Source organism: Ranitomeya imitator, chromosome 1 (genome assembly GCF_032444005.1).
Source record: "Ranitomeya imitator isolate aRanImi1 chromosome 1, aRanImi1.pri, whole genome shotgun sequence".
Classification (NCBI taxonomy): domain Eukaryota; kingdom Metazoa; phylum Chordata; class Amphibia; order Anura; family Dendrobatidae; genus Ranitomeya; species Ranitomeya imitator.
The window spans coordinates 188,914,941-188,942,775 of NC_091282.1; the positions used below are offsets into that span (position 1 = coordinate 188,914,941).

The window sequence follows — 27,835 nt, forward strand, 5'->3', positions numbered from 1 at the left end:
AATAAAAATTCAAAATGTGAAAATTGCGAAATTTTCAAAATTTTCGCCAAATTTCCGTTTTTATCACAAATAAACGCAGAATTTATTGACCTAAATTTACCACTAACATGAAGCCCAATATGTCATGAAAAAACAATCTCAGAACCGCTAGGATCCGTTGAAGCGTTCCTGAGTTATTACCTCATAAAGGGACACTGGTCAGAATTGCAAAAAACGGCAAGGTCTTTAAGGTCAAAATAGGCTGGGTCATGAAGGGGTTAATCTAAAATTGAAAGGTTACAGGTTTCAGAAAATGGCCACACTGAAATACTTATTTGTTTGTGTGTTTATTTTTTTAACAAATTTCAACATTTTTTTTCCACTTCTTGCTCCGCTGCTGTTTATGCTGGTGAATGATGTGACCCCTGCTGATCTCTAAATATTAAAGGTTTTATCAACTTTAGCAGATTTTTACTTTGCCCTAAACCGTTGTGTTTTGACCTAAACAGTCATACTCCTCTCATTTCTCAACCCTTGTCTTGATTTACGGCCCCCTTATCGGTATTGATGTGGCAGTGTCACCATCATGTTGCTGCACCATTTGTAAAATGTAACAAAGGCAGCAAAATGCAGTGATGATTTTCATGATTTCTGAGGTTAAAACACAACTGTTTAGGTCATTGTAGAAATGTGGCCGAAAAAGTGACAAACTCCAATAATGTCAGCTGTTAAAACAGATTATACAAATTGCACGTGGTCTACTAGAAAGGAACGTTCCCTTGTCAAAGTTACAGCTGGCAGAAACACTAAATTGCTGTGATTCTTGTACATACTAGCAACTACTACTGTGAGTGATTGTATGGTTATATTACAGAAGCTGGGTGTGTAATTTAGGGTCTACCTATCATCACGATACCAGCTGAATGACAATTGTGTGAGATGTAATAGGTTGTATAAAGGACCGTTGTGTATCTCCTTTATGTGATCACGTTCACCCTATTCCCTGATCACGTTCACCCTATTCCCTGCTGGTAGACATGGAAGGTACATCTGAGAATGTGTAGAAATCAATTGACGCGTTTATGCCCAAGGCAGCTGTGAATGTCAGACAAGCCTGCGGAGGTATGGATTGTATGTGTGATCTATTGGGTTAGAATCTGGTGGATGCTTCCTCTTGCAGGATAGATTACAGTGTGACCGGGCTGTAAGTCATGACTTTTCTACTGTATATGATGATCAGTTTATGATCCAATGTGTTTCAGGGCTGGTCGCTGTTGTCCTGGAGTCTGTTTCCGCCTGTTCAGCAGACTTCGCTTTCAGAATATGTTGGAGTTCCAGACCCCTGAACTACTGCGAATGCCGCTTCACGTAAGAGTCACTGTACACAAGTCGTGGAGACATGTCCTAATAAAACACTACAGTTTTCTTGTAGAACGAATCTGCCTAAATATGTTGTAACTTTATAAACATAATGGTGTACTTTGGGCCCATCTTGATGCTTGTAGAATATTCCTGAGAAGCATATGTAGTACTGCAGGGTTCAATGCTGAAAATCCTTCTCCTTGTCTGCACCGAACTTTCTTGGTGATTTATTGCAGTCTGGGAAATATAGGTCCCGATTCATCATAGCATTTACACCAGAAAACAGGCATACGTCAGTTTGAAAAGTCACAAAAGTTTTGTTCAACAAATTTAGTGACTTTTAGTAGTTTTATGTCAATGTGAAGCTGACGGAACTGGGGATTGGCTGGGGTAGGATGGAGCGGCAGTAAAAGTGCTGCCATTTTATACTCTAGAAATATTACTCCAGTTCCATGAAGTGGCATTCGTCTCTTAATGAATTTGGCGCATCTTATTCCTGCACAAAAAAGCTGTGTATCCACCAATCAAAAAAATGTATTGTAAAGCAGGGTGTGACTAATATTAAAAAATAACTTTTAGGCCATGTTCACACAGTGCGTTTTTTACCGCGGAACCGCGGCGGTTTTGCCGCTGCGGTTCCGCAGCTGTTTTCCATGCAGGGTACAGTACACTGTACCCTATGGAAAACAGGACACACTGTGCACATGGTCCGGAAATTGTAAAAAAAAAGACGCGCTGAATAGCTCCCGGAAAAAAGAAGGAGCATGTCAATTCTTTTTCCGGAGCCGCAGCGGTTCTGCACCCATAGACCTCCATTGTGAGGTCCAAACCGCAGTAAAACCCGCAGATCAAAAATATATCTGCGGGTTTTACTGCGGTTTGATGTGCAGAACCGCTGCAGCAGGAAGTGCGGGGAGCGGGCGGAAGTGCGTGGGCGGAGTGTGGCTGCCCCCCCCGTGTTCCGATCCCGCCCCCCCGTGCTCCGATGCCCCCCCCCAGTGCTCCGATGCCCCCCCCGTGCCCTAATCTCCCCCCCTTATACTCACCCGGCGTCCCGGTGTCCGTCCGGCCGTCTTCTCCCTGGGCGCCGCCATCTTGCAAAATGGCGGGCGCATGCGCAGTGCGCCCGCCGAATCTGCCGGCCGGCAGATTCGTTCCAAAGTGCATTTTGATCACTGAGATAGGTTATATCTCAGTGATCAAAATAAAAAAATAGTAAATGACACCCCCCCCCCCCCCTTGTCACCCCCATAGGTAGGGACAATAAAAAAAATAAAGAATTTTTTTTTTTTTTCACTAAGGTTAGAATAGGGGTAGGGGTAGGGTTAGGGGTAGGGTTAGGGTTAGGGTTAGGGGTAGGGGTAGGGGTAGGGTTAGGGGTAGGGTTAGGGTTAGGGTTAGGGGTAGGGGTAGGGTTAGGGGTAGGGTTAGGGGTAGGGTTAGGGGTAGGGTTAGGGGTAGGGTTAGGGTTAGGGGTAGGGTTAGGGTATTTTCAGCCATTTTAACCCTAAAAAAATTCCTAGAAAACACACAGACTCTGGCTAGAAAACTGCATCAAAAAAACGCATCAAAAAACGCATCAAAAAACGCATCAAAAACGGACCAAAAAAGGACCTGCGTTTTCTGCCAAGAGCTGCAGTTTTTTAAAAAACAGTCAGGAAAAAAAAAGGATGGAAATCCTGAACGTGTGAACATACCCTTAATATGTATGCATTAAAAATTGGTATAATCGACCATATATAGATAAAACATAAAGGACTCACAGAAAAGATTCCCCCACAAAGGGAATCTATATATTTATCGCCAATTCCCTGAGGTTATCTAGATAGACCTATCAGTGTCAACCTCCAAAGGGAAGAAAGTGTCTCCTAGAAGGGAGTACGTGACATATATGTATGGTAAGCAAAACACAACCAATATGTAAGGCAGGAAATATCTCCCAGGAGGGAGTACACATATGTATCGTTAGCAAACCACAATCAATATATATCCTGTTTCTCAGCTCATATAGAGACACAGGATGTACAAAAAGGAACGATCTCACCTCTGAGCTTCTTATTACACAAGGGTAGGATCACTCACGTCCGCAGCAACACCGAGTGTTTATCGGTATACCCCCAGGTTTAAGGTCCCCCACTGCGGTGAAAGGACTTTGCACGAGTTTCCCCTGATGAGTATATAGACTACGAAACGCGTAGGGAAAATGTGTCCGATATATTGGGGTTAAAATTATCTTCCTGACAGCGTGGATGGGTACACGTGTGGCCGGATTTGTAGGCCCCCCCCCCTCCGACATGCTGCGGACGTGAGTGATCCTACCCTTGTGTAATAAGAAGGTCAGAGGTGAGATCGTTCCTTTTTGTACATCCTGTGTCTCTATATGAGCTGAGAAACAGGATATATATTGATTGTGGTTTGCTAACGATACATATGTGTACTCCCTCCTGGGAGATATTTCCTGCCTTACATATTGGTTGTGTTTTGCTTACCATACATATATGTCACGTACTCCCTTCTAGGAGACACTTTCTTCCCTTTGGAGGTTGACACTGATAGGTCTATCTAGATAACCTCAGGGAATTGGCGATAAATATATAGATTCCCTTTGTGGGGGAATCTTTTCTGTGAGTCCTTTATGTTTTATCTATATATGGTCGATTATACCAATTTTTAATGCATACAGATTAAAAGTTATTTTTTAATATTAGTCACACCCTGCTTTACAATACACTTATTCCTGCACAAACACAAGTTTTAATGGCCGTAGTTCTTACACCAGGCGTAGTGCGTAAACGCAGCGAATTTTTCGTCCTGTTCTCCCTTTGTGGTTTACAATACTGTGTATGACATTTAGGGCAGTCTCACACGTCCAGATAATTCCGGTACTGGAAATATCGGTACCGGAATTATCCGTGTCCGTGTGCCGGTGCGTTCTTGTGGCACATCAGTGTGCCGCCTGTGTGCCCACTGGGTACGACACGCACCGTGCAGGAGACAGCGCTAAAGTTTAGCGCTGTCCCCTGCATCTGGTGCTGAAGCCGCGATTCATATCTTCCCTGCAGCAGCGTTTGCTGTAGAGAAGATATGAATAATCGTGTTTAAAATAAAGATCCATGAGACCACTATCTTAGTAACGGCATTATCAAGGCTTAGCTAGTCTGATAGGTATGTTTAACAAGCTTGTTTATGGTTATTTATGACAATGAGAAGGCGAATTGTGAATGCAGCTCTGGGTAACAACACAGACATTAACTGAATGCAGGATAGGTCATATAAATTGCTGCTCTGCTTTTAATGTAGATTCTATAGATTATTCTGTAAAATGGTGATAAATACTTTGAATAGGTTTCCTATATTAGAAGGTCAGTCGAACTATGTACATTTTTTTTTTTTATTCGAAGGAGCTTTGCTTGCATACAAAATTGCTGGCGCCAGTAAACTGTCCAATTGCTGATTTCTTAATGAAAGCTCCCGAGCCACCACCAGCTTTAATCGTTCGCAACGCAGTGCAGATGCTAAAGGTGAGTAAAATATGATGTATGTGTATATTGTAATGTTGTGCCCTTTATATAGGCTATATTTCCCATGATGCCAGAGTCTCATTATAATAATAATAATCTTGTGTCTGTCTAATGGCAGCCAGTGATAGATCAGTGACATAAAGCTGCTGTTCCCTCATATATACAGCCATGTCTCAGTATACCGTATATGATGTATATACAGCAGTCTCAGCGTCCCGTATATGATGTATATACAGCAGCCTCAGTGTCTCCTATGTGATGTGTATACAGCGGTCTCAGTGTATCCTATATGATGTGCAGAGATATAATAAAAATAGCGCAAAATAGGCTCTTCTCCAATAGTAATTACTAAAAATTTTATCATTATATGCTGACCTGATCCCAGGTTGTTTGGCTGCTGCAGATCCACGTGTGATTTCACCAGAGAAATATGTAAAAAATGGAAAGTTTGTTGTTTGTATCCACACTGCCAGTGATGAAGAAACATTAAATGCTGGAGATAATGTAAAAAATGTACACGTTTCAAAGTGTAGCTCACTTCTTCAGGAAATAAAAACCATATATGTAAAATAATTACATTCATATTCAAATAAAAATAAAAAACACTTTATACTCGCCTAACACCAAATCCCCGATGCCCATGTCTCCTAGAAAAAAAATCAAAAGTAATAAACCACCATATACTCATCTGTCCTCCGTAGTCCAAGTAATCCAGTGTCTCATGGCAATCTCAAGTGTAGAACAGTCACATCTCCCGATGTGACTGGTCTACCCGGCCGCCGGTGATACACTGACAGGAGGTAATCGCACTGTGATAAAGGATATTATTTCAAATATAGGACTTTATTCTGTGTGTGTTTTCATAATATCACTATGGGGTTAGTAATGGGGGCATCTTATAGACGCCTCTCCAAGATTTGGTGCTTCTTATAGAGGCGCCTTTACTGGGGCGGCTGAGATCTGATGTTTTTAGTCTGGGAGGGGGCCAATATCCATGGCCCCTTCCTAGGCTATTAATATCAGCCCGCAGCTGTCTGCCTAGCCTTTGCTGGTTAGATTTTATAGGGGGACCCTATGTCAATTTATTTCTGGGGTTTCCCTGTAAACTAGGCAGTAAAAGCTAAGCCGACAACTGTGAGCTGATATTAATAGCCTGGGAAACTTTATTGGCTCCTTCCCAGAATATTAACATCAGCTCTTAGCCCGTCGGCTTGCCCTCTGCTGGGTATGAAAATTACATGGGAGCCCACGCACATTTTTTTTATTTTTTATTTTTTTCATTTTTCTTTTTTAAATGAAGAGTTGTGGTTTGGTTACAGCCTATGTAGGTTAACGCTGTAGGCTGATGGCAACGTGTGTGTTTGTGTTTGCTTACTGGCTTAGTAATGAGGCTGTCTGGCTGACACTTTTTCATTACTAAGCCTAGGGCTTGGTGTCAAACACAGCTACTGGCACCACACCCTATCCACATTACTCTGATGCTACTGCATCAGAATGAAAAAGATGGTGTTGAACCAAGAAATTACATCCCAAAACATTTATTAAAAAATATCTTTATTTAGCTCAAAAAAGCCTTGGTTGCTGTACAAAAACACATACAAAAAAAGTATGCAAAAAATGCATACAAAACCGTTGCAAAACGTGCGTTTTTGCCACAGCCTTTTTGCTGCCAAGAGATGCAGAAACCTAGCAGGAATTTCTGTAAGCAAATACTCATGTGTGCACATACCCTTAGACGTTACTTTTATATCTGTTTGTCTTTGTGTATATTGTTTTAGATTTAATTGTTTGGATTCAATTTTTGTTTGCAGACCATTGATGCCATGGACTCCTGGGAGGATCTGACTGAAGTTGGTTATCACCTGGCTGACTTACCAGTGGAACCTCATCTTGGAAAAATGGTGCTCTGTGCAGTGGTGTTAAAGTGCTTGGACCCAATCCTTACTATTGCTTGTGCTTTAGCATATCGAGATCCATTTGTCTTACCAACTCAGGCTTCCCAAAAACGTGCTGCTATGCTATGCAGAAAGCGGTTTACTGCAGCAACTTTTAGCGATCATATGGCCTTGCTTCGGGCTTTTCAGGTACAGAACTGCCTCAGTTTTCTTTCATTTATTTTTTTATCAATACTTGTTTTGTTTAAATGGAATCTGTCACTGGGTTTTTGTTAACCCTACTAGGAGCAACATAATGTAGAGACAGATAACCTGGTTGCAGTGAAGTGGCACTAAAGGTACCGTCACATTAAGCGACGCTGCAGCGATATAGACAACGATGCCGATCGCTGCAGCGTCGCTGGAGAGCTGTCACACAGACAGCTCTCTAGCGACCAACAATGCCGAAGTCCCCGGGTAACCAGGGTAAACATGTTTACCCTAGTTACCATTGTAAATGTAAAAAAAACCAACCACTACATACTCACATTCCGGTGTCTGGTCACGTCCCTCGCCTTCAGCTTCCCGCACTGACTGTGAGCGGTGCGCCGGCTGTGCTCTGCTTTACGGCCGGCCTGCGCTCACAGTCAGTGCAGAGAAGCTGAAGGCGAGGGACGTGACCAGACACCGGAATGTATGTAGTGTTTTTTTTTTTTTTACATTTACAATGGTAACCAGGGTAAACATCGGGTTACTAAGCGCGGCCCTGCGCTTAGTAACCCGATATTTACCCTGGTTACTGTTGGCATATGCAACAGATTGGGACTTATTATAAGTGAAAGGAGGACTTTATACTAACCAGACAGCAGATGGCGATAGTGTGTAAAGTCATATACTTGCTGTAATGTGGGGAGGGAAGCTCTCAGTGGTTGGTTGTTTTCTTACTTTCGGTTTTGCTTTTCTTCATGAATGTGTTGTCTTCAGTGCACGGACTGTGTGACACTGAATTGTATCTCATGTTTATCCAGTATGAAGTAAATACTGTTTACTCAAGATATCTTGCTGATTGAAGCTTTCCTAAGTACAGCGGTGACTGCAAGAAGACGCACTCTGCAACAGGTTATGGGCCCAGGCAACCCAGACAACCCCAGGCACCCCAGATAACCCCAGGCATCCCAGATAAGCCCAGGCACCCCAGACACTACAGGTCTGCACTACAAGGTCAGGCAGAAGGATCCTGGTTTATAGCCCAGATAACGGAGCACACAGATAAGCTCTGTAAACAGAAGGAACTAAATCCAGATACAGAGTGACAGAGGAATTCAGCATCCCAGGAGCTGGATATAATTGCAGAGAATTCACAGGACATACAGGAGAATATCTTCAGTACAACTCTCTAAACAAGTAAGACTATATAAAGATGATGAGTAACACAGAACTGAAATTTACAGTAGCTAAACTGAATAGTGAAAATTATCAGTTATGGAAATTCAAAGTAGAGATGTTGTTATCTAAGGATGATCTATGGGAAGTAATTGTTACAGCAAGACCAGATCAAGATAATCAGACATGGGATAAGAAGGATATACAAGCGAGAGCCACCTTTAGCTTATTAGTGGATGATGCTCAATTAATACATATAAGAAATGAAGAAACAGCTAAGGGAATGTGGGAAGCATTAAGAAAACTGTATGAAAGACCTAGCTTGAATCACAAGTTATTTTTATTAAGAAAGCTGTACAGTATGAGATTGAGTGCAAATGACGATATGCAGAAGCACATATTCTCAATGATGGAAGTGATATCACAGCTAAGATCTATTGGTGAAGATATTAAAGAAAGTCATGTAGCAGCTATATTGTTGTGCAGTTTACCAGATTCATATACAGCCTTGATAAATGCCCTTGAGACGAGACCAGAAACTGACATTACATTAGATTTTGTGAAAACAAGACTAATAGATGAATATCAGAGAAGAAAAGAACAAAGAAATGATTCTTCTACTGATACTGAAAAGGACAGTGAAAACGCTCTTAAAGCTACAGAATTCCAAAAACCCTATAATAAAGAGACAAGAGAATGCTTCAGATGTAAGAAAAAAGGTAATTTAAAGAAAGACTGTACCATATGGAAAGCAGAACAACAAAAATTACAACATAAAAAGCATACAGAGAAAGTAAAAAACACAATTTCCGATTCATGTGAGAATAATTGGAATGGCACATTTAAAGTAACAGACAAGAAATCATCACTTGGTTGGTTTATTGATTCAGGAGCAACGAGTCATATGACAAGTGACAAGAATTTCTTTACTAATCTTGATTTAGATAAGAAAGAAGCCATTTATCTCGCAGATGGAAGCAAAATAACCGCGGAAGGTATCGGACAATGTATGCTAAATTGTTCAAACAAGTTCGGGCAAGATTCAAAGATACTTGTACAAGATGTGTTGTATGTTCCAAAATTGGAAGGCGGATTATTATCTGTAAAACGTTTAACAGCAAAAGGACTTACAGTGAAATTCAAAGACAATGAGTGTGCAATTATTGCAGGAAACAGGGTGATAACCAAAGTCAAGGCAGATGAACAATTATATCATTTTGACACACCAAAGGAACAGATGAAGGTATGTACACATGATCACAAAAACTGTATTCACATGTGGCATAGACGTCTAGGACATAGACACCCTGACAGTATAAGGGAACTACAGAGAAAAGAATTGACAAAAGATTTAAAGATATCAGATTGCTCAATTACCATAAGATGTGATTGTTGTATAAAATCCAAAGCCACAAGGATATCTATTCCAAAAGAAAGTGAGATGAAAAGCGAAAGACCACTTGATTTGGTGCATACTGACGTATGTGGACCCATGAAAGTGACTACATCAGGAGGCAATAGATACATGTTGACTTTTATAGACGATTACTCAAGATACACAGTCACATACTTAATTAAAAACAAAAGTGAAGTTTTTGATAAACTTGTAGACTATGTAACAAGATCAAGTAACAAATTTCAAAGGAAGCCATTTGTCATCAGAAGTGATAATGGAGGTGAATTTACAAGTCACAGAATTGAAGACTACTTAAGACAAAATGGAATAGAACACCAGAAAACGGTTCCATACACACCTGAACAAAATGGAGTAGCAGAAAGGAAAAACAGAACTCTAACAGAGATAAGATGTATGCTGACGGATTCCAAACTACCAGAGAAATATTGGGGTGAGGCAGCAATGACAGCTACTTATCTACAGAACCGACTTTTTTCCAGAAAACTGACGAAAACTCCATATGAACTGTGGCAAGGTATGAAACCAAGTGTCAATCATTTAAAAGTTTTTGGATGTAAAGTTTTCATATTCATTCCAACAGAAAAACGTTCCAAACTTCAAAACAGATCCATGGAAGGAATATTTGTTGGATATAGTGAAAATTGCAAAGGATACAGAATCCTAGATCCCAAAACAGAGAGAGTTACGGTGAGTAACAGTGTGACATTCATTGAAGATTTGAATGAAGACATTATGATTTCAGTTGAAACAAAAAATGAGAAAACCAATAATGACACAACTGAAGAAATATCTGATGAGAAAGAAGTAGAAATTAATGAAGAACAAAATACTGAAAGTGAAGAATCACAACTACAAACAGACACAGAACCAAGACGTTCAATGAGAGAGAACAAAGGAAAGCCACCAAAACGTCTCTCATACAAGACAAGCACAAGAAAAATCTATGAGCCTACTTCTTGGGAAGAAATATCTAAACTGCCTGTTGGAGAAGACTATGATGAGACATTTGCTCCAGTTGTCAAACACACTATCTTCAACAGAAGCAGAATATGTTGCCGCAGCACACGCGAGTCAAGAAGTACTGTGGTTAAGACAATTGTTGACAGAATTAGGACAACCACAGTTGGCACCAACAAAACTAAAAGAGGACAATCAAGGATGTCTTGTTCTTGTTCAGATGGAAAGAGTCAATCCAAGAACCAAACATATTGATGTGAAATATCATTTCTTGAGAGATCATCAGGAACAAGGAGTCTTGAAGTTAGAGTACTGTCCTACTGAAGAAATGACAGCAGACATTTTCACGAAGGCGTTGAATGCTGATAAACATCAGAGACTAATAAAAAAGTTGGGTTTGATTGAATAAGTCCTTACTGTTGAGAAAGGGTGTTGGCATATGCAACAGATTGGGACTTATTATAAGTGAAAGGAGGACTTTATACTAACCAGACAGCAGATGGCGATAGTGTGTAAAGTCATATACTTGCTGTAATGTGGGGAGGGAAGCTCTCAGTGGTTGGTTGTTTTCTTACTTTCGGTTTTGCTTTTCTTCATGAATGTGTTGTCTTCAGTGCACGGACTGTGTGACACTGAATTGTATCTCATGTTTATCCAGTATGAAGTAAATACTGTTTACTCAAGATATCTTGCTGATTGAAGCTTTCCTAAGTACAGCGGTGACTGCAAGAAGACGCACTCTGCAACAGTTACCAGTGAAGACATCGCTGAATCGGCGTCACACACGCCGATTCAGCGATGTCAGCGGGAGATCAGCGACCAAAATAAAGTTCTGATCATTCCCCAGCGACCAACGATCTCCCAGCAGGGGCCTGATCGTTGGTCGCTGTCACGCATAACGATTTCGGTAACGATATCATAGCTACGTCACAAAAAGCAACGATATCGTTAACGATATCGTTATGTGTGACGGTACCTTTACTTTGCTGGTGGCTTCAAGCTTTGATGAAAACCTGTTTTCTCTGCTGCAGATCTATCAGTTGTGTTATTGCTGAGCTCTATATAATCCTGCCCAAACCACTGATTGAAAGCTGTGTACACTGTACATAGGCAGAAAGCTGCAAATCAGTGGTGGGCACGGAATTATACAGAGCTCATTATACAGAGCTCATGAATATGGAGGACTACCTGGCAGCAGGTTTACTAGTCCTTTAGTGATGACTCCTGCTGATAAAACAGTGGTTGTATCAAAACTAGAGGAAGCGGCGCACTAAGTGACACATCAATTGAATCAGGGTCTCTGTCTCTACATTATACTTGGAAAAACCTGATAAGTGATTCCTTTACAATTATAAAGTAAATTACTACCCTTTGTAGATGTCCTTGTTGCATGCTAAAACTTAATACGCTTAGTAATGTTTTACAGGCCTGGCAGAAGGCTCGAAGTGATGGATGGGAGAGAGCTTTTTGTGAGAAGAATTTTCTGTCTCAGGCTACAATGGAAATTATCATTGGCATGAGAACTCAACTTCTTGGGCAGCTCAGGGCTTCAGGTAGTCATATGATAAAGTGTAGCATTAAGAATAATGTCACCGCAGCTGCTCTGAATACGTGGCTTTTCTCTTGCAGGGTTTGTTAGGGCTCGTGGACCTGGTGACATAAGGGACGTGAATACAAATTCTGAGAATTGGGCCGTGGTAAAAGCTGCCCTTGTTGCTGGCATGTATCCAAACCTGATCCATGTAGACCGGGAGAATATGCTGCTTACTAGCCAAAAAGAGAAGCGCGTGCGCTTCCATCCTACCTCAGTCCTCAGCCTGCCACAATACAAGAAGGTAAAGTTGTTTCTTCACACAGATATCATAGGATTGTTTTATTTATTTGCTCTGAATGTTGTTCACATTTTCTATTACATAATTGTCCAGTCACAGAACGTTCTACCTTGTGCGCTAGTTCAGCTATTATCATAGATTGTCCAGTCCAGAACGTTCTACCTTGTGCACTACTTCAGCTATTGTCATAGATTGTCCAGTCACAGAACGTTCTACCTTGTGCGCTAGTTCAGCTATTATCATAGATTGTCCAGTCACAGAACATTCTACCTTGTGCACTAATTCAGCTATTATCATAGATTGTCCAGTCATAGAATGTTCTACCTTGTGCACTAGTTCAGCTATTATCATATATTGTCCAGTCACAGAACATTCTACCTTGTGCACTAGTTCAGCTATTATCATACATTGTCCAGTCATAAAATGTTCTACCTTGTGCGCTAGTTCAGCTATTCTCATAGATTGTCCAGTCACAGAACGTTCTATCTTGTGCGCCAGTTCTGCTATTCTCATAGATTGTCCAGTCATAGAACTTTCTACCTTGTGCGCTAGTTCAGCTATTATCATAGATTGTCCAGTCACAGAAAGTTCTACCATGTGCGCTAGTTCAGCTATTCTCATAGATTGTCCAGTCACAGAATGTTGTACATTGTGCCCTACCTCAGCTATTATATTTTTTGATTTAAATAGATTTTTATTAACAATATACAAAAGAAGAACATCATATTACCATTTACATTGCAACATGTTACATACACATTTTCTTTATTTTAATAAACCCCCACATATACCCAACAGCCCTCCCCCCCCATAAGACAGCTAATTCTCAATCTATACTCCCCTGAGACCATCCCTGCCCCCGGTAAATTACCCCTATCCGAGTCATAAGATTCCCTACTTTTATTACTCCTCAATCCATCTCGAGCCATGGAGACCACATTTTATTAAACGTTTCTAATTTCCCCCTTTTTTTTGTACACCCCTTTTTCCAGTTTTAGACCATGTTGTACATATTGGAGAAATTCCCTCCTCGCAGGTGGTTCTGCCTTTATTCAGTTCCGTGCTATCACTTTTCTAGCCATATATAGTAACCTAGCGATAGCAATCTTCCAGGAGTTGTCTACTCCAATCTCTTCCACATATCCCAACAAGCATATTATCGGCTCTCTTGGAACTCTGCACTTATACGCACCTTCTACCCGGCTCAAAACCACCACCCAAAAAGCAGCCAGCCTCGGACACGTCCACATCATGTGGTATATTCCTGCGTTCTCACTCGCACACCTCGGGCACTCAGAGTTAGCACGCAATCCCGCTTTGTGTAGCACTTCCGGAGATTGATATACTCTGTGTAAAATATATAGCTGCGAGAGCCTGTATTGTTCACTCAAAGATAGTCGCGGAACCCACTCCATCACCGATTCCCAGGTCTCATTCTCTATCTGCCCCACGTCTCTCTCCCATTTGGCTCTTGCCTTTATAGGGAAATCTAGCAGATACGTGTGAATAAGGTCCTTATATAGGGTAGAGATAACTCCCCTTGTAGTCCCGTCTCCACACACATACTCCAAAACTATATCCTCTTGGATCCTGATGTCAGCTTTCTTATTTTGAGCTCCAAAGGCATGTCTCATCTGCGCATACTGATATTCCCCTGTGGATCTCAGACCAAACTCTACCTGCAATTGGGAGAAGGGTTTTAATGCTCGTTGTTGGATTATCTGGTGTACAAAGCAAATTCCTTTAGTCTGCCACTCCATCAGTCCTCCCAGAGCCTCAAATTCCTTTAAATTATTGTTACACCATATCGGTGTAAATTTAGTCAGCCCTGTAACCCCCCGAATCTGCCTCAATCTATTCCATAATTTACGAATCGGGAACAGGGTTGGATATAATTTCCCTAAAGCTCCCAAGGAGCCGTCTTCCAAACATTGAACCACCGGCCGTCGGCCTGTCACCCCTTCCATCAGGTGTTGTACTGCACTGGATGACGCCTCTCGCGCCCAGCCCTTCAAATGCTGACTCTGGGCTGCAAGAAAATATATTTCCGGGTTGGGCAAAGCCAAACCACCATCTTCCTTGGGTCGCTGAAGCGTCTCCAGGCTAATACGTGGATAGTGTCTCCCCCATATCAAATTTCTAAAGAGGGCATTAATCTGCCGGAACTTCCCCCGAGGGATCCAAATTGGCGCATTATGTAGAACATATAGAATTTTAGGCATCAGGACCATTTTAATAAGATTAACCCTACCGACCACCGATAGATGTAGCTTATTCCAGGCATCGACCTTCGCCTTGAGTACTCCCATAACAGGAGTCAAATTCCTCTGTAGGAACTCCCCAATTGGCATCGAAATCCATATTCCAAGGTATTTAAATTGAGATACCACCTTAAGCCTCTCATCCCCAACAGCCTCACTCACATTCTCTCCTACTTCATCCACCCTAAAGAGAACCGATTTACCCCAGTTAATTGTTAGTCCCGATACGGTACCAAATCTTTCAACAATTTCAATGGCCCCTCTCAGTGAATCGTCCGGATCAGCCAGAAACAGCAAAACGTCATCTGCATATAGCGCTATCTTTTCCTCAATTTCCCCATACCTAAACCCAGGGACCCCATCGGACTGCCGAATCTTAGCAGCAAGAGGCTCTACAGCCAAGGCAAACAGGAGAGGTGAAAGCGGGCATCCCTGCTTGGTGCCTCTAGCCAGCTCTATAGGTTGAGACAACTCCCCGTTCACTCTAATTCTGGCCGTCGGTAATGAATACAACAGCTTTATCCAGGCCACAAACTGCGGACCAAACCCCATACATTCCAACACCTGCCAAAGATACCACCACTCAACACTGTCAAACGCCTTATGGGCATCTAGCGACACAATCACTCTTTGACCACAGTTGTCAGACTTCACCTGTAAATTTACATATAACCTCCGCAAGTTAATCGCCGTTGACCTATCAGGCATAAAGCCAGACTGGTCCGGATGCACCAGACCCGTAATGACACTAGAAAGACGGATAGCTAACACCTTAGCCAGAAGTTTGACATCAATAGTTAGTAAGGAAATTGGGCGGTATGACTCCGGTTTCCCCAAATCCTTATCCTCCTTTGGAATAACCACTATTATGGCCTCTCTCATAGAGGCTGGCAAGCACCCTCGGGACCTAGCTTCCTCCAGTACCATTTTTAATCTAGGAATCAGCACTTCTGCCAGGCCTTTATAGACCTCAGCGGGTAGCCCATCAACCCCAGGCGCCTTCCCATTAGCCATGGACATTAATGCACGACTCAGTTCCTCCTCAGTGATAGGGGCCTCAAGGCTCTCCCTATCTGCCTCATTCAGTCTCGGCAGATCCAGACCCTCCAAGAAAGTCAATGTATCCTCGACCGATTCACCAAACCGGGAGGAATATAAGTCTGCATAGAAGTCTGCAAAAGCCCTCAAAATCTCAGGTGTTTCCGTTATTCTACTCCCGCTTACAGGTTCCAGTGAATGTATGTATGAAGAACCTCTCTGAGCAGCAGCCACCAACGACAGCATATGTCCCACCATTTCCCCCTCCTGATAAAACAGCACTCTTTGAAATTCCCGCTTCCTCTCAGCTTTGTCCAACAGAATTTTTTCCAAATGATTTTGTGCATTTTTCATCCTTTTCCCTGCTTCGGGAGTTCCCAGTGTAGCCATTCCATCCTCTGCCTCCTTCAACTCCTCCACTGCCGCCTTTTCTGCCTCCCTCGTCTTCCGCTTACACCTACTAATGTCCCTAAACAGTAGTCCTCTCAGATACGCCTTCATTGCATCCCAAATCGTAAGAGCGTCTGTGCTTCCATCATTTAAGACAAAGAACTCCGCCACCTCCCGACCTATACTTTCCAATTCAATACTCTGTAGCCAATTAGGGTGAATCTTCCATTCTCTCCCCCTTAGCGAGCGTGCCCCCTCCAATCTAACCTCCACCTCAATTGGACTATGGTCCGATAAGGCCCTTGGCAGGTATCTCACCTCCCCAACCAGTGTGTCTAAGATCCTGTTACCCAGAGCCATATCAATTCTAGAGAGCGTGGCATGCGCTGGTGAATAACATGAGTACCCTCTCTCCCCAATATGTCTGACCCTCCAAAGATCAATCAAACCTATCTCCTGTATATAGGTGCCAAATGTTGTGATGTGCCCCTCCGACCTGTTCTGGGTGTTTTTATTTTTGTCCTAATAATCATCACAGATGTTATTTAGGTCCCCGATAATCATCAACGGTTTCGGCCCCCATCTTTCCACTCGCTCCATTACTTCTCTAATCTTTCTGCTAGAGTATGGAGGCGGAATATACACCGCAGCCACGCACATCATCACTCCATACAATATACACTGTATTAGTACATACTGCCCATCCACATCCACACATACCTTCACCTCCTCATACTGAACTCCCGCTGGGACCAAGATTGAGACTCCTCTGGCATATGTGGAGAAAGTAGAGTGATATCCCTTCTGAATCCACCGTCTATTTAAGACATCCACCTTTTCCCTTACCAAATGTGTCTCCAGCAAGCATATCATTGAGGCCTGTTGGTCTCTTGCATATTGCAAACTCGCGGCTCGTCTGGATTTTTCCCCTAGGCCTCTCACATTCCAGCACAAAATCTTAAAACGGGTCCCCATCAATTGACTCATCTTCACTAAGAGTATCATCATTCTTGAGCACGAGCTGTCTAACTTCCCTTACCCCCCCTCTCCCAACTCCCCCTCCCACCCCTCCCCCCTCACAACTAACCATTCCACCTCTTTTCAAGAGTGGGGCATCATCGCCCATAGCGAACACTCCGTTTGGCATTACCTTCCCAACCCTCCTCCCACCACCGTACATTACAGGATTCTATGCTTTTTGAAAAACAACATATCTCAAAATTGTAAAAAAAAAAAAAGGACATAGAATTGTCAACACACGCAAGAAGCCTGCAAACACTTATAATATGCCGCTTACCCTTCCTTCCCCTTTCCCAACAGCCATTACAACATCACTTTAACTTTAAATGATTACAATCCAACTCCCTTCTTCACCACCCATATCCCCTGAGTTATCAATCACAAGATTCTTTCCCAACTGACAGAGAAGAAAACACATTTAGACTCTTCCCACAGTTTCAGTCTCCTTTTCCTTTAAGTCTTTTAGCATTAATATCGATCCACTGAGTAGCCTCCTCCGGCTTCTGAAAAAAGTGAATTTTATCAAACGCCTCCACCCTCAGTCTTGCTGGGAACATCATGGAGTACTGCACTCCCAGCTCCCTCAGCCGTCTCTTGACACCCGTGAACATCATCCGTTGTTTCTGCACCAAAGCAGAATAGTCTGGGTAGATAGCAATCCTTTGGCCTTCAACTGTCAGATGCGTCATGTCTCTGGCCTTCCTCAGGATAATGTCTCTGTCTCTATAATTCAGAATTTTGACAAGCATGGTACGGGGATTCGCTCCAGGGACAGGTGGTTTCGGAGGGACCCTATGCGCTCTCTCTACCGCGAACACTTTTGTTAGCGCCATGTCTCCAAAAGTCTCTAACAGCCAGTTTTCAATATATTCAGTTGGATTCCTCCCTTCTGCTTTTTCAGGGATGCCCACTATATTATTTCTTCTGGACCTGTTCTCAAGGTCCTCATTTTTAGCAGCCAATTCAGCTATTGCTTGAGTGAACTTCTTCTCTGCTTTTTGCAGCTGCACTATATGATCTTCTGCAGTGCTCACTCTCTCCTCCACCTCCCCCACTCGTTTGTCAATCTTCTGCATGGCTGCATTTATCTGGGCTGTGTCCCCCTTAACCTCCTGTATCTGTAAGGTCAGAGACTGTTTACATGAAGAAACCAGCGCAAAAACGTCCCTTAAGGTAGGCTCAGCTTCTGGCGCCATTTCCTCAGGTCCCCCTTCTGCCACCGCCATATTGCTCTCCTTTCTCCCCTGTTGTACCTCATGCGCTCCTGCTGGGCTCTCCTCCTCCTCCTCCTCCTCCTCCTCGGTATCAGCTCTGGCTCCCTCCTCTGCGGCCTCCGCTCTCGCAAACTGCTGGAGCTTTGCCGCCACCTCCATGCGCTTCCTACATGCGGCGTTCTCCTTATCCGCCTTCTCCCTTGTATCGGCGCCATCTTGGATTGCGCCTGCATCTCCGGCTCCCGCATCCTTCTGCCTTCTCCTAGTCATGGTCTCCGGTTCCAGCGCTACCGCTCTGCACCGCCGGACTCTCCAAGTCTCCCCGCAGCCGGTAAGCCCCCTCAGGAACCGATCAGCGGCGGCTCTGCAGGATTCTCTAATGTACAACCGCGGGAGCTCTCCGCTGCACGTCCGCTCACATGGACACTCAGGCCACGCTCCCAGCTATTATATTTATTATATACCATATATAAGCAATCCATTGTCTGCTTCTCAGGTGCGGACACTGAAAGCTTGGGGCCCCTGTGCAATAAATGTGTCTGGGCCCCCCACTTTTATGGCGACAAAGCTATATACAGTACAGACCAAAAGTTTGGACACACCTTCTCATTTAAATATTTTTCTGTATTTTCATGACTATGAAAATTGTATATTCACACTGAAGGCATCAAAACTATGAATTAACACATGTGGAATTATATACTTAACAAAAAAGTGTGAAACAACTGAAATGATGTCTCTTGGCATTCTCTTGATGAGCTTCAAGAGGTAGTCACCGGGAATGGTCTTCCAACAATCTTGAAGGAGTTCCCAGAGATGCTTAGCACTTGTTAGCCCTTTTGCCTTCACTCTGCGGTTCCGCTCACCCCAAACCATCTCAATTGGGTTCAGGTCTGGTGACTGGAGGCCAGGTCATCTGGCGTAGCACCCCATCACTCTCCTTCTTGGTCAAGTAACACTTACACAGCCTGGAGGTGTGTTTGGGGTCATTGTCCTGTTGAAAAATAAATGATGGTCCAACTAAACGCAAACCTGATGGAATAGCATGCCGCTACAAGATGCTGTGGTAGCCATGCTGGTTCAGTATGCCTTCAATTTTGAATAAATCCCCAACAGTGTCACCAGCAAAGCACCACCACACCATCACACCTCCTCCTCCATGCTTCCCGGTGGAAACTAGGCATGTAGAGTCCATCAGTTCACCTTTTCTGCGTCGCACATAGACACGGTGGTTGGAACCAAAGATCTCAAATTTGAACTCATCAGACGAAAGCACAGATTTCCACTGGTCAAATGTCCATTCCTTGTGTTCTTTAGCCCAAACAAGTCTCTTCTGTTTGTTGCCTGTCCTTAGCAGTGGTTTCCTAGCAGCTATTTTACCATGAAGGCCTGCTGCACAAAGTCTCCTCTTAACAGTTGTTGTAGAGATGACGACGACGCCCTGCTCCATCTGCTGGGAGCTTTGGATCTACAGGGCGCATGCGCCGCTATTCCCCCTGCGATTGGCTGGCCGGACATCACATGCTGATGCTTCAAAGGATAATAAAAGGTCCTGGTTGAGCAAACGCTAAATCCCCTTGAAAAAGCGGGGTTTTCCACCCGCGAAACGCGCGTCGGGGCACTCACGCCCGGTCCAGGACTCCACAACTTGAGCCCTTAGGTGAGCATCCTAACCTCAGGACTACTTAGTCTGATAAAATGTGGTGACATTAGGTATGGGGTGTTTGGGTATGCCGCCTATATGTAATGCTGATATTGCACTTGCACCTTATGCTATGGAATGATATTTTTTAAGCCTGGCATTTAGTATGGAGTCCTTGGTGCTCTATGGTGTCTTTTCCTGCAAAAAATGTTTGTTGTGACTGTTTACTATGATGTAGTGTTTAATTTGTATCAATAAATTTTCTACTTTTATTATACCTGATTGCTCTTTTGTCCTCCACAATTATAATGGACAAACGGATTTCCGACGCTACGGGACGTAAAAGTACTTCCCTTTCCCAGCAGAGATTTAGACAAATGTTCTGACAGCAGCCACAGGCCCGGTTTCGGCCCTTTCGTGGCTCCTACTCATGGCATTCATCGGCCAGTTCCCCTGGTTCGGGGTGCCGTGCCGCCAGAGACAAGAGCCCTCAGGCTTCATACAGGCCCAACCGTTCCTGGAGGGGCCGCTCCACACAATCTAGGTACAGGGGATCCAGACCCCAATCATCATCTTCCAAATGACTCACAATCCCGTCTGGTCGACACCAGCAAAGTTGGCGGACGCCTTCTCCTGTTCCGTCATGCCTGGCTCGCCGTATTTCACGACGAGTGGGTCAGGGATCTGGTGTCCTCCGGTTACAAAATCGATTTTTTCTCCCCCCCTCCAACCCGGTTTTTCAGCAGGAAGGGGCTGAGATCTGAATCTGAGCATGCGCCGCCCCCAGCGGCCATTTTCCCGGAGGCCACCGCATCGCAGCAATGGAGCTGCCGGTGCCTCCGGGCTTTCAGGAATTGGGAAATGCCGGAGGTGCCCCGACTCTGCACGTAGATACGCCGCCGCCCCACAGCACAGAGCCCTGACGCTGCAAGAAAATACGCCGCCCCACAGCACAGCACCCACACGGCACAAAGAGAAGTAGCCGCCGCTCCCTAGCAGAGAGACCCCACGCTGCTACAATGAAGTAATAGGGGGATACTCCACTCACACTTTCCTTCGTCATCGGGACCACTCCCCCCACCCACCATATACACATTGGTCTGCACCTGGCGTACAAGACTACTCCCGGTGTATAAGACGACCCCCGACTTTTAAGAAGATTTTCAGGGGTTAAAAAGTCATCTTATACGCCGGAAAATACTGTAATTTCAGTTGTTTCACACTTTTTTTGTTAAGTATATAATTTCACGTGTTAATCCATAGTTTTGATGCCTTCAGTGGGAATGTACGCCCGTCGCTAATTGGTCGAGGCAACCTTTATGACATCATCGTCGCCATGGCAACCATTATGACATCTACGTCGATACTGTGCCCGTCGCTGATTGGTCGAGGCGAATTCGCGGCAGACTGTGCCCGTTGCTGATTGGTCGAGGCAACCTTTATGACATCATCGTCGCTGTGCCCGTCGCTGATTGGCCTGGCGGCCTCGACCAATCGGAGACGCGGGATTTCCAGGACAGACAGACAGACGGAAAAACCCTTAGACAATTATATATATACTAGATTGTGGCCCGATTCTAACGCATCGGGTATTCTAGAATATGCATGTCCCGTAGTATATGGACAATGATGATTCCAGAATTCGCGGCAGACTGTGCCCGTCGCTGATTGGTCGAGGCAACCTTTATGACATCATCGTCGCCATGGCAACCATTATGACATCATCGTCGCTGTACCCGTCGCTGAATCAGAGACGCGGGATTTCCAAGACAGACAGACGGAAAAACCCTTAGACAATTATATATATATATATATATATATATATATATATATATATATTTATGTGTAAACATATATAAAAAGTATCATGCGATCAAAATACAACTTGCCTAATAATTCTGCACACAGTGTATATACAGTATATATATATATACTGTATATACACTGTGTGCAGAATTATTAGGCAAGTTATATTTTGATCGCATGATACTTTTTATATATGTTGTCCTACTCCAAGCTGTTCAGGCTTGAGAGCCAACTACCAATTAAATAAATCAGGTGATTTGCATCTCTGTAATGAGGAGGGGTGTTGTCTAATGAGATCAAAACCCTATATAAGGTGTGCTTAATTAATAGGCAACTTCCTTTCCTTTGGCAAAATGGGTCAGAAGAGAGATTTGACGGGCTCTGAAAAGTTCAAAATTGTGAGATGTCTTGCAGAGGGATGCAGCAGTCTTGAAATTGCCAAACTTTTGAAGCGTGATCACCGAACAATCAAGCGTTTCATGGCAAATAGCCAACAGGGTCGCAAGAAGCGTGTTGGGCAAAAAAGGCGCAAAATAACAGGCCATAAATTGAGGAAAATCAAGTGTGAAGATGCCATTTGCCACCAGTTTTGCCATATTTCAGAGCTGCAACAATACTAGAGTAACAAAAACACAAGGTGTGCGATAATTAGGGACATGGCCAAGGTAAGGAAGGCTGAAAAACGACCACCTTTGAACAAGAAACATAAGAGAAAATGTCATGACTGGGCCAAGAAATATCTTAAGACTGACTTTTCAAAGGTTTTATGGACTGATGAATTGAGAGTGACTCTTGATGGACCAGATGGATGGGTCAGAGGCTGGATCAGTAAAGGGCAGAGAGCTCCACTCCGACTCGGACGCCAGCAAGGTGGAGGTGGGGTACTGGTATGGGCTGGTATCATCAAAGATGAACTTGTGGGACGTTTTCGGGTTGAGGATGGAGTGAAGCTCAACTCCCAGACCTACTGCCAGTTTCTGGAAGACAACTTCTCCAAGCAGTGGTACAGGAAGAAGTCGGTATCGTTAAAAAAAAAACATGATTTTCATGCAGGACAATGCTCCATCACATGCCTCCAACTACTCCACAGCGTGGCTGGCCAGTAAAGGTCTCAAAGAAAAAAAAATAATGACATGACCCCTTGTTCCCCTGATCTGAAGCCCATAGAGAACCTATGGTCCCTCATAAAATGTGAGATCTACAGGGAGGGAAAACAGTCCACCTCTCGGAACAGTGTCTGGGAGGCTGTGGTGGCTTCTGCACGCAATGTTGATCGTAAACAGATCAAGCAACTGACAGAATCTATGGATGGAAGGCTATTGAGTGTCATCATAAGGAAAGGTGGCTATATCGGTCTCTAATTTTTGGGGGTTTTGTTTTTGCATGTCAGAAATGTTTATTTCTAAATTTTGCGCAGTTATATTGGTTTACTTGGTAAAAATAAACAAGTGATATGGGAATATATTTGGTTTTTATTAAGTTGCCCAATAATTCTGCAGAGTAATAGTTACCTGCACAAACCGATATCCTCCTTAGATAGCCAAATCTAAAAAAAAACGCACCCCAACTTCCAAAAATATTAAGATTTGACATTTATGAGTCTTTTGGGTTGATTGAGAGCATAGTTGTTGATCAATAATAAAAATAATCCTCTAAAATAAAACTTTCCTAATAATGCTGCACACTGTGTGTGTGTGGGTGTATGTATGTATATATACTGTGTGTATATATATATATATATATATATATATATATATATATATATATATATATATATATATAGCGACGCGTGGTTCAAATCCCGCGCCAATTCGTGGCCGGACTGCGCCTGACGCTGATTGTTTGCGGCCGGCCACGTAGTATATAGCATAGCCACGTAGTATATTGCACAGCCACGTAGTATATTGCACAGTCCACGGATTTTTTAGCACAGCCACGTAGTATGTAGCACAGCCCACGGAGTGTATAACAACCCACATAGCATATAACACAGCCACGTAGTTTATAACAGCCCATGTATGCAGTATATAACACAGCCCACGTAGTGTATAACACAGCCCACATAGTGTATAACACAGCCCACGTAGTGTATAGCACAGCCCACGTAGTGTATAGCACAGCCCACGTAGTATATAGCACAGCCCACGTAGTATATAGCACAGCCCACGTAGTATATAGCACAGCCCACGTAGTATATAGCACAGCCCACGTAGTATATTGCACAGCCCACGTAGTATATAGCACAGCCACGTAGTATATAGCACAGCCCACGTAGTATATAGCACAGCCCACGTAGTATATTGCACAGCCCACGTAGTATATTGCACAGCCCACGTAGTATATAGCACAGCCACGTAGTATATAGCACAGCCCACGTAGTATATAGCACAGCCCACGGAATATATAGCACAGCCACATAGTATATAGCACAGCCCACGGAGTGTATAACAGCCCACATAGCATATAACAGCCACGTAGTATATAACAGCCCACGTATGCAGTATATAACAGCCTACGTAGTGTATAGCACAGCCCACGTAGTGTATAGCACAGCCCACGTAGTATATAGCACAGCCCACGTAGTATATAGCACAGCCCACGTAGTATATAGCACAGCCCACGTAGTATATTGCACAGCCCACGTAGTATATTGCACAGCCCACGGAATATATAGCACAGCCACGTAGTATATAGCACAGCCCACGTAGTATATAGCACAGCCCACGTAGTATATAGCACAGCCCACGTAGTATATAGCACAGCCCACGTAGTATATTGCACAGCCCACGTAGTATATTGCACAGCCCACGTAGTATATAGCACAGCCCACGTAGTATATTGCACAGCCCACGTAGTATATAGCACAGCCACGTAGTATATAGCACAGCCCACGTAGTATATAGCACAGCCCATGGAATATATAGCACAGCCACATAGTATATAGCACAGCCCACGGAGTATATTGCACAGCCCACGTAGTATATTGCACAGCCCACGGAATATATAGCACAGCCACGTAGTATATAACACCGCCCACGTAGTGTATAACACAGCCCACGTAGTGTATAGCACAGCCCACGTAGTATATAGCACAGCCCACGTAGTATATAGCACAGCCCACGTAGTATGTAGCACAGCTCACGTAGTATGTAGCACAGCCCATGTAGTATATAGCACAGCCCATGTAGTATATAGCACAGCCCACGTAGTATATAGCACAGCCCACGTAGTATATAGCACAGCCCACGTAGTATATAGCACAGCCCACGTAGTATATAGCACAGCCCACGTAGTATATAGCACAGCCCACGTAGTATATAGCACAGCCCACGTAGTATATAGCACAGCCCACGTAGTATATTGCACAGCCCACAGAATATATAGCACAGCCACGTAGTATATAACACAGCCCACGTAGTATATAGCACAGCCCACGTAGTATATAGCACAGCCCACGTAGTATATAGCACAGCCCACGTAGTATATAACACACCCCACGTGGTATATTGAAGAGCCCACGTAGTATATTGCACAGCCCATATAGTATATAGCAATGTGGGCATCATATCAAAGATAAAAAGACTAAACAGCCACAGCCAGCTCACCGATCCACGCAGGTGCACGGAACTTCATCTCGGACCAGGATGAGTGAATATAGTGGAGAGAATAGAAAAAGGCGTTACAGCTCCGTAAAACTTCCAAACTTTATTTCTTACCCTCCGTCACATACAATATTCGTACTAACGAGTTCACATACAATGTGCCTGTCAGGCGCCTGCTGGAAAAATACCTATAATATCTAATGTTTGCAATTTCAGTGCTCTAAAAGTGATCAGTGACCTTCATAGGGATGTAATAAAAGAGACTACACATAATCAGCTGCAAAAAAAAACATTTACTTAACATAAAACTAATAACTATGAAATACAAACTTTTCAAAACTCCCGCCAAATAGTCCCCAGTTCGACTCTCTCAAAAAAATGTACAAAGAAAATTTTTGAACACAAACTTAATTTTAAGGTACCTTAAGTACTATTAAAAACATATTCAATCAGAAGTAGATGCTGAGGTTTCCCCAGAAAAGTCACACTTGCAGAGCAAATAGCAAGAATTACACACCATTTTTGCATGTGTCAGGCAAATTGCTTTATGACATTTGAGACATTCATAATTTGAAAGCCTTCTGGTTCCGCTTTCCGTTTGGCAGGTGGTGCATCTCCTTCTTTTGTGAGGTGGTGCAGATAGTGACTTTTCACCATCATCTTCTGGGCGGAACCTTTTGAGCTGAACTTGAAGGCGAGAGGGGATACCGATTGTTTTCACGCTTCTCCTGCGTAGCTCTCCAAGTACTAGTTCATGGGCCAATTTTTTCAGATACAATCGTCTACGGAGTGGTTCAAGCTTGTTTTCAAGATAAATTACTTGTGAATTTATACCACCCAAATTCAACATAGCAAAAAATATGACCATTGGCCAGCGTTTGATGTTTCTGCTGACGTTGAAAGTGGAGCACATCTGATCTGCTGTATCCACACCCCCTTTGGTGGCATTGTAAAATGTTTTTTTCTGCCCCAGTCCCAGGATCGATGGCAGCATCATCATGAAGTGTTGATAGAAGAAGTACGATTTTTTTGGCATGTGGTACATAGAAAACTAAAGCCTTTCCATTATGGAATGCAAACATACTGCTGTACTGTTGTCTCTCTTTCACACTTACAAACTGTGGCGGCAATTCCCTTTTGTTTTTTCTTACAGTTCCCACATATGACAGCTTCTGAATTTTCAGATAATCAATTAGATCACAACTTGTAAACCAATTGTCAGCTGTAATATTGCGACCCGATCCAAATAAGGGTTCAGCCAGTCTTTTTACAACATCAATGGGTTTGTTGCTCACACAGTAAGGACCTTCTGGTTGTTTTCCTGCATAAACTTCCAGGTTGTAAGTGTAGGTCTTACTGGCATCAACAAGGGCATACATTTTTATTCCATATTTGTTTGGCTTTGATGGAATATATTGACGAAAGGCACATCTACCACGAAAACCAGGGAGCATTTCGTCAATAGTGAGATTCTCTCCAGGGTAATAACTTTGTTTACAGTTTACAACAAATCTTTGAAATATATCACGAATTGGAGCAAGTCGGTCATGTGTTTTGCGTTCGGTTCGGGTAGTTCTGTCGTCAAACCGAAGGCAACGAATTAGAATCTTGAATCTGTTTATGGACATAACAAGGCTAAATTTTTCAACTCCATCCCCATCTTTACCCCAAAGTTCCTCCAAACTTTGTCTATTTGCCCTATAAGCTCCTGCAAGGTACAGTAATCCAAAAAAAGCACGCAGTTCTATTTCATCTGTGGGCTTGATGGTTCTGTTGCAGATGTACTTGTCCTTTATAATGTCTATATATTGGTTGGTATATGTGACAATAGAGTCCAGAATGTCATCTGTAAATATACTGTTCCAGCATTCAACTGCAGTTTTTGCATTACGTGCAGTTCCTATTACTGCAGGAAGGTGAGTAATAATGTTTAAAAGTTCCCTACGTTTTTTCTGGAATTGCTTGTTGTTCCATTTAGTATTTTTATCTTTTCCAATATAATATGATCCAACTTCTTCATCCTCACCACTGTCACCATCTTGCTCTGTTTCAGAATCCAGGACACATTCTTCCACCTCATCATGAGAATCAATCTCACTTTCCTCTCCTAAATTCTCATTCAGTGTGAGGTCTCTATCATCTAACAGCATGTTTGTTACTTCCTCAACATCAAGTTGTTTGGATAAATTGTACATTTTCCTCTCCATTTCAGCAGATAATCTGAAACAAGAGAAGGAATGTTAGGGAACTACTGTATATGCCTGAGCAGCACACTTTCTTTTATAAAATCTCCCTTATTTCTATGAAATATCCTCACATTTTGTGCTATACATTCATAAAACAAGCTAAATAAACTATTGTGATGAATAAAAACATAAAATACCAACCTTACTGAATGTGACGTATTCACATACAATGAGCCTGAGAGATCTGTGCAGCTATATCCTCTCCCCTGAAGCTCTGAAATCCAACTGTGATATCAGGTTTCACAGACCTTCAAGAGACAGGAGACTACCTGGAGGGAGGGGGTTTCCTCA

At 43.2% G+C, this 27,835-nt stretch overlaps 1 protein-coding gene across 2 annotated transcripts in view; it reads left to right on the plus strand.

The window, feature by feature from the left end:
- The window catches only part of YTHDC2 (YTH N6-methyladenosine RNA binding protein C2), a 272,381-nt gene that overhangs the window by 174,909 nt on the left and 69,637 nt on the right, over nucleotides 1-27,835 (plus strand). For both annotated transcript variants that reach the window (XM_069752951.1, XM_069752942.1), the window contains 5 exons: nucleotides 1,242-1,347; nucleotides 4,743-4,862; nucleotides 6,674-6,946; nucleotides 11,920-12,046; nucleotides 12,123-12,328. In XM_069752951.1, the coding sequence (XP_069609052.1) occupies nucleotides 1,242-1,347; nucleotides 4,743-4,862; nucleotides 6,674-6,946; nucleotides 11,920-12,046; nucleotides 12,123-12,328 (832 nt within the window). The remainder of the gene's footprint in view (nucleotides 1-1,241; nucleotides 1,348-4,742; nucleotides 4,863-6,673; nucleotides 6,947-11,919; nucleotides 12,047-12,122; nucleotides 12,329-27,835) is intronic.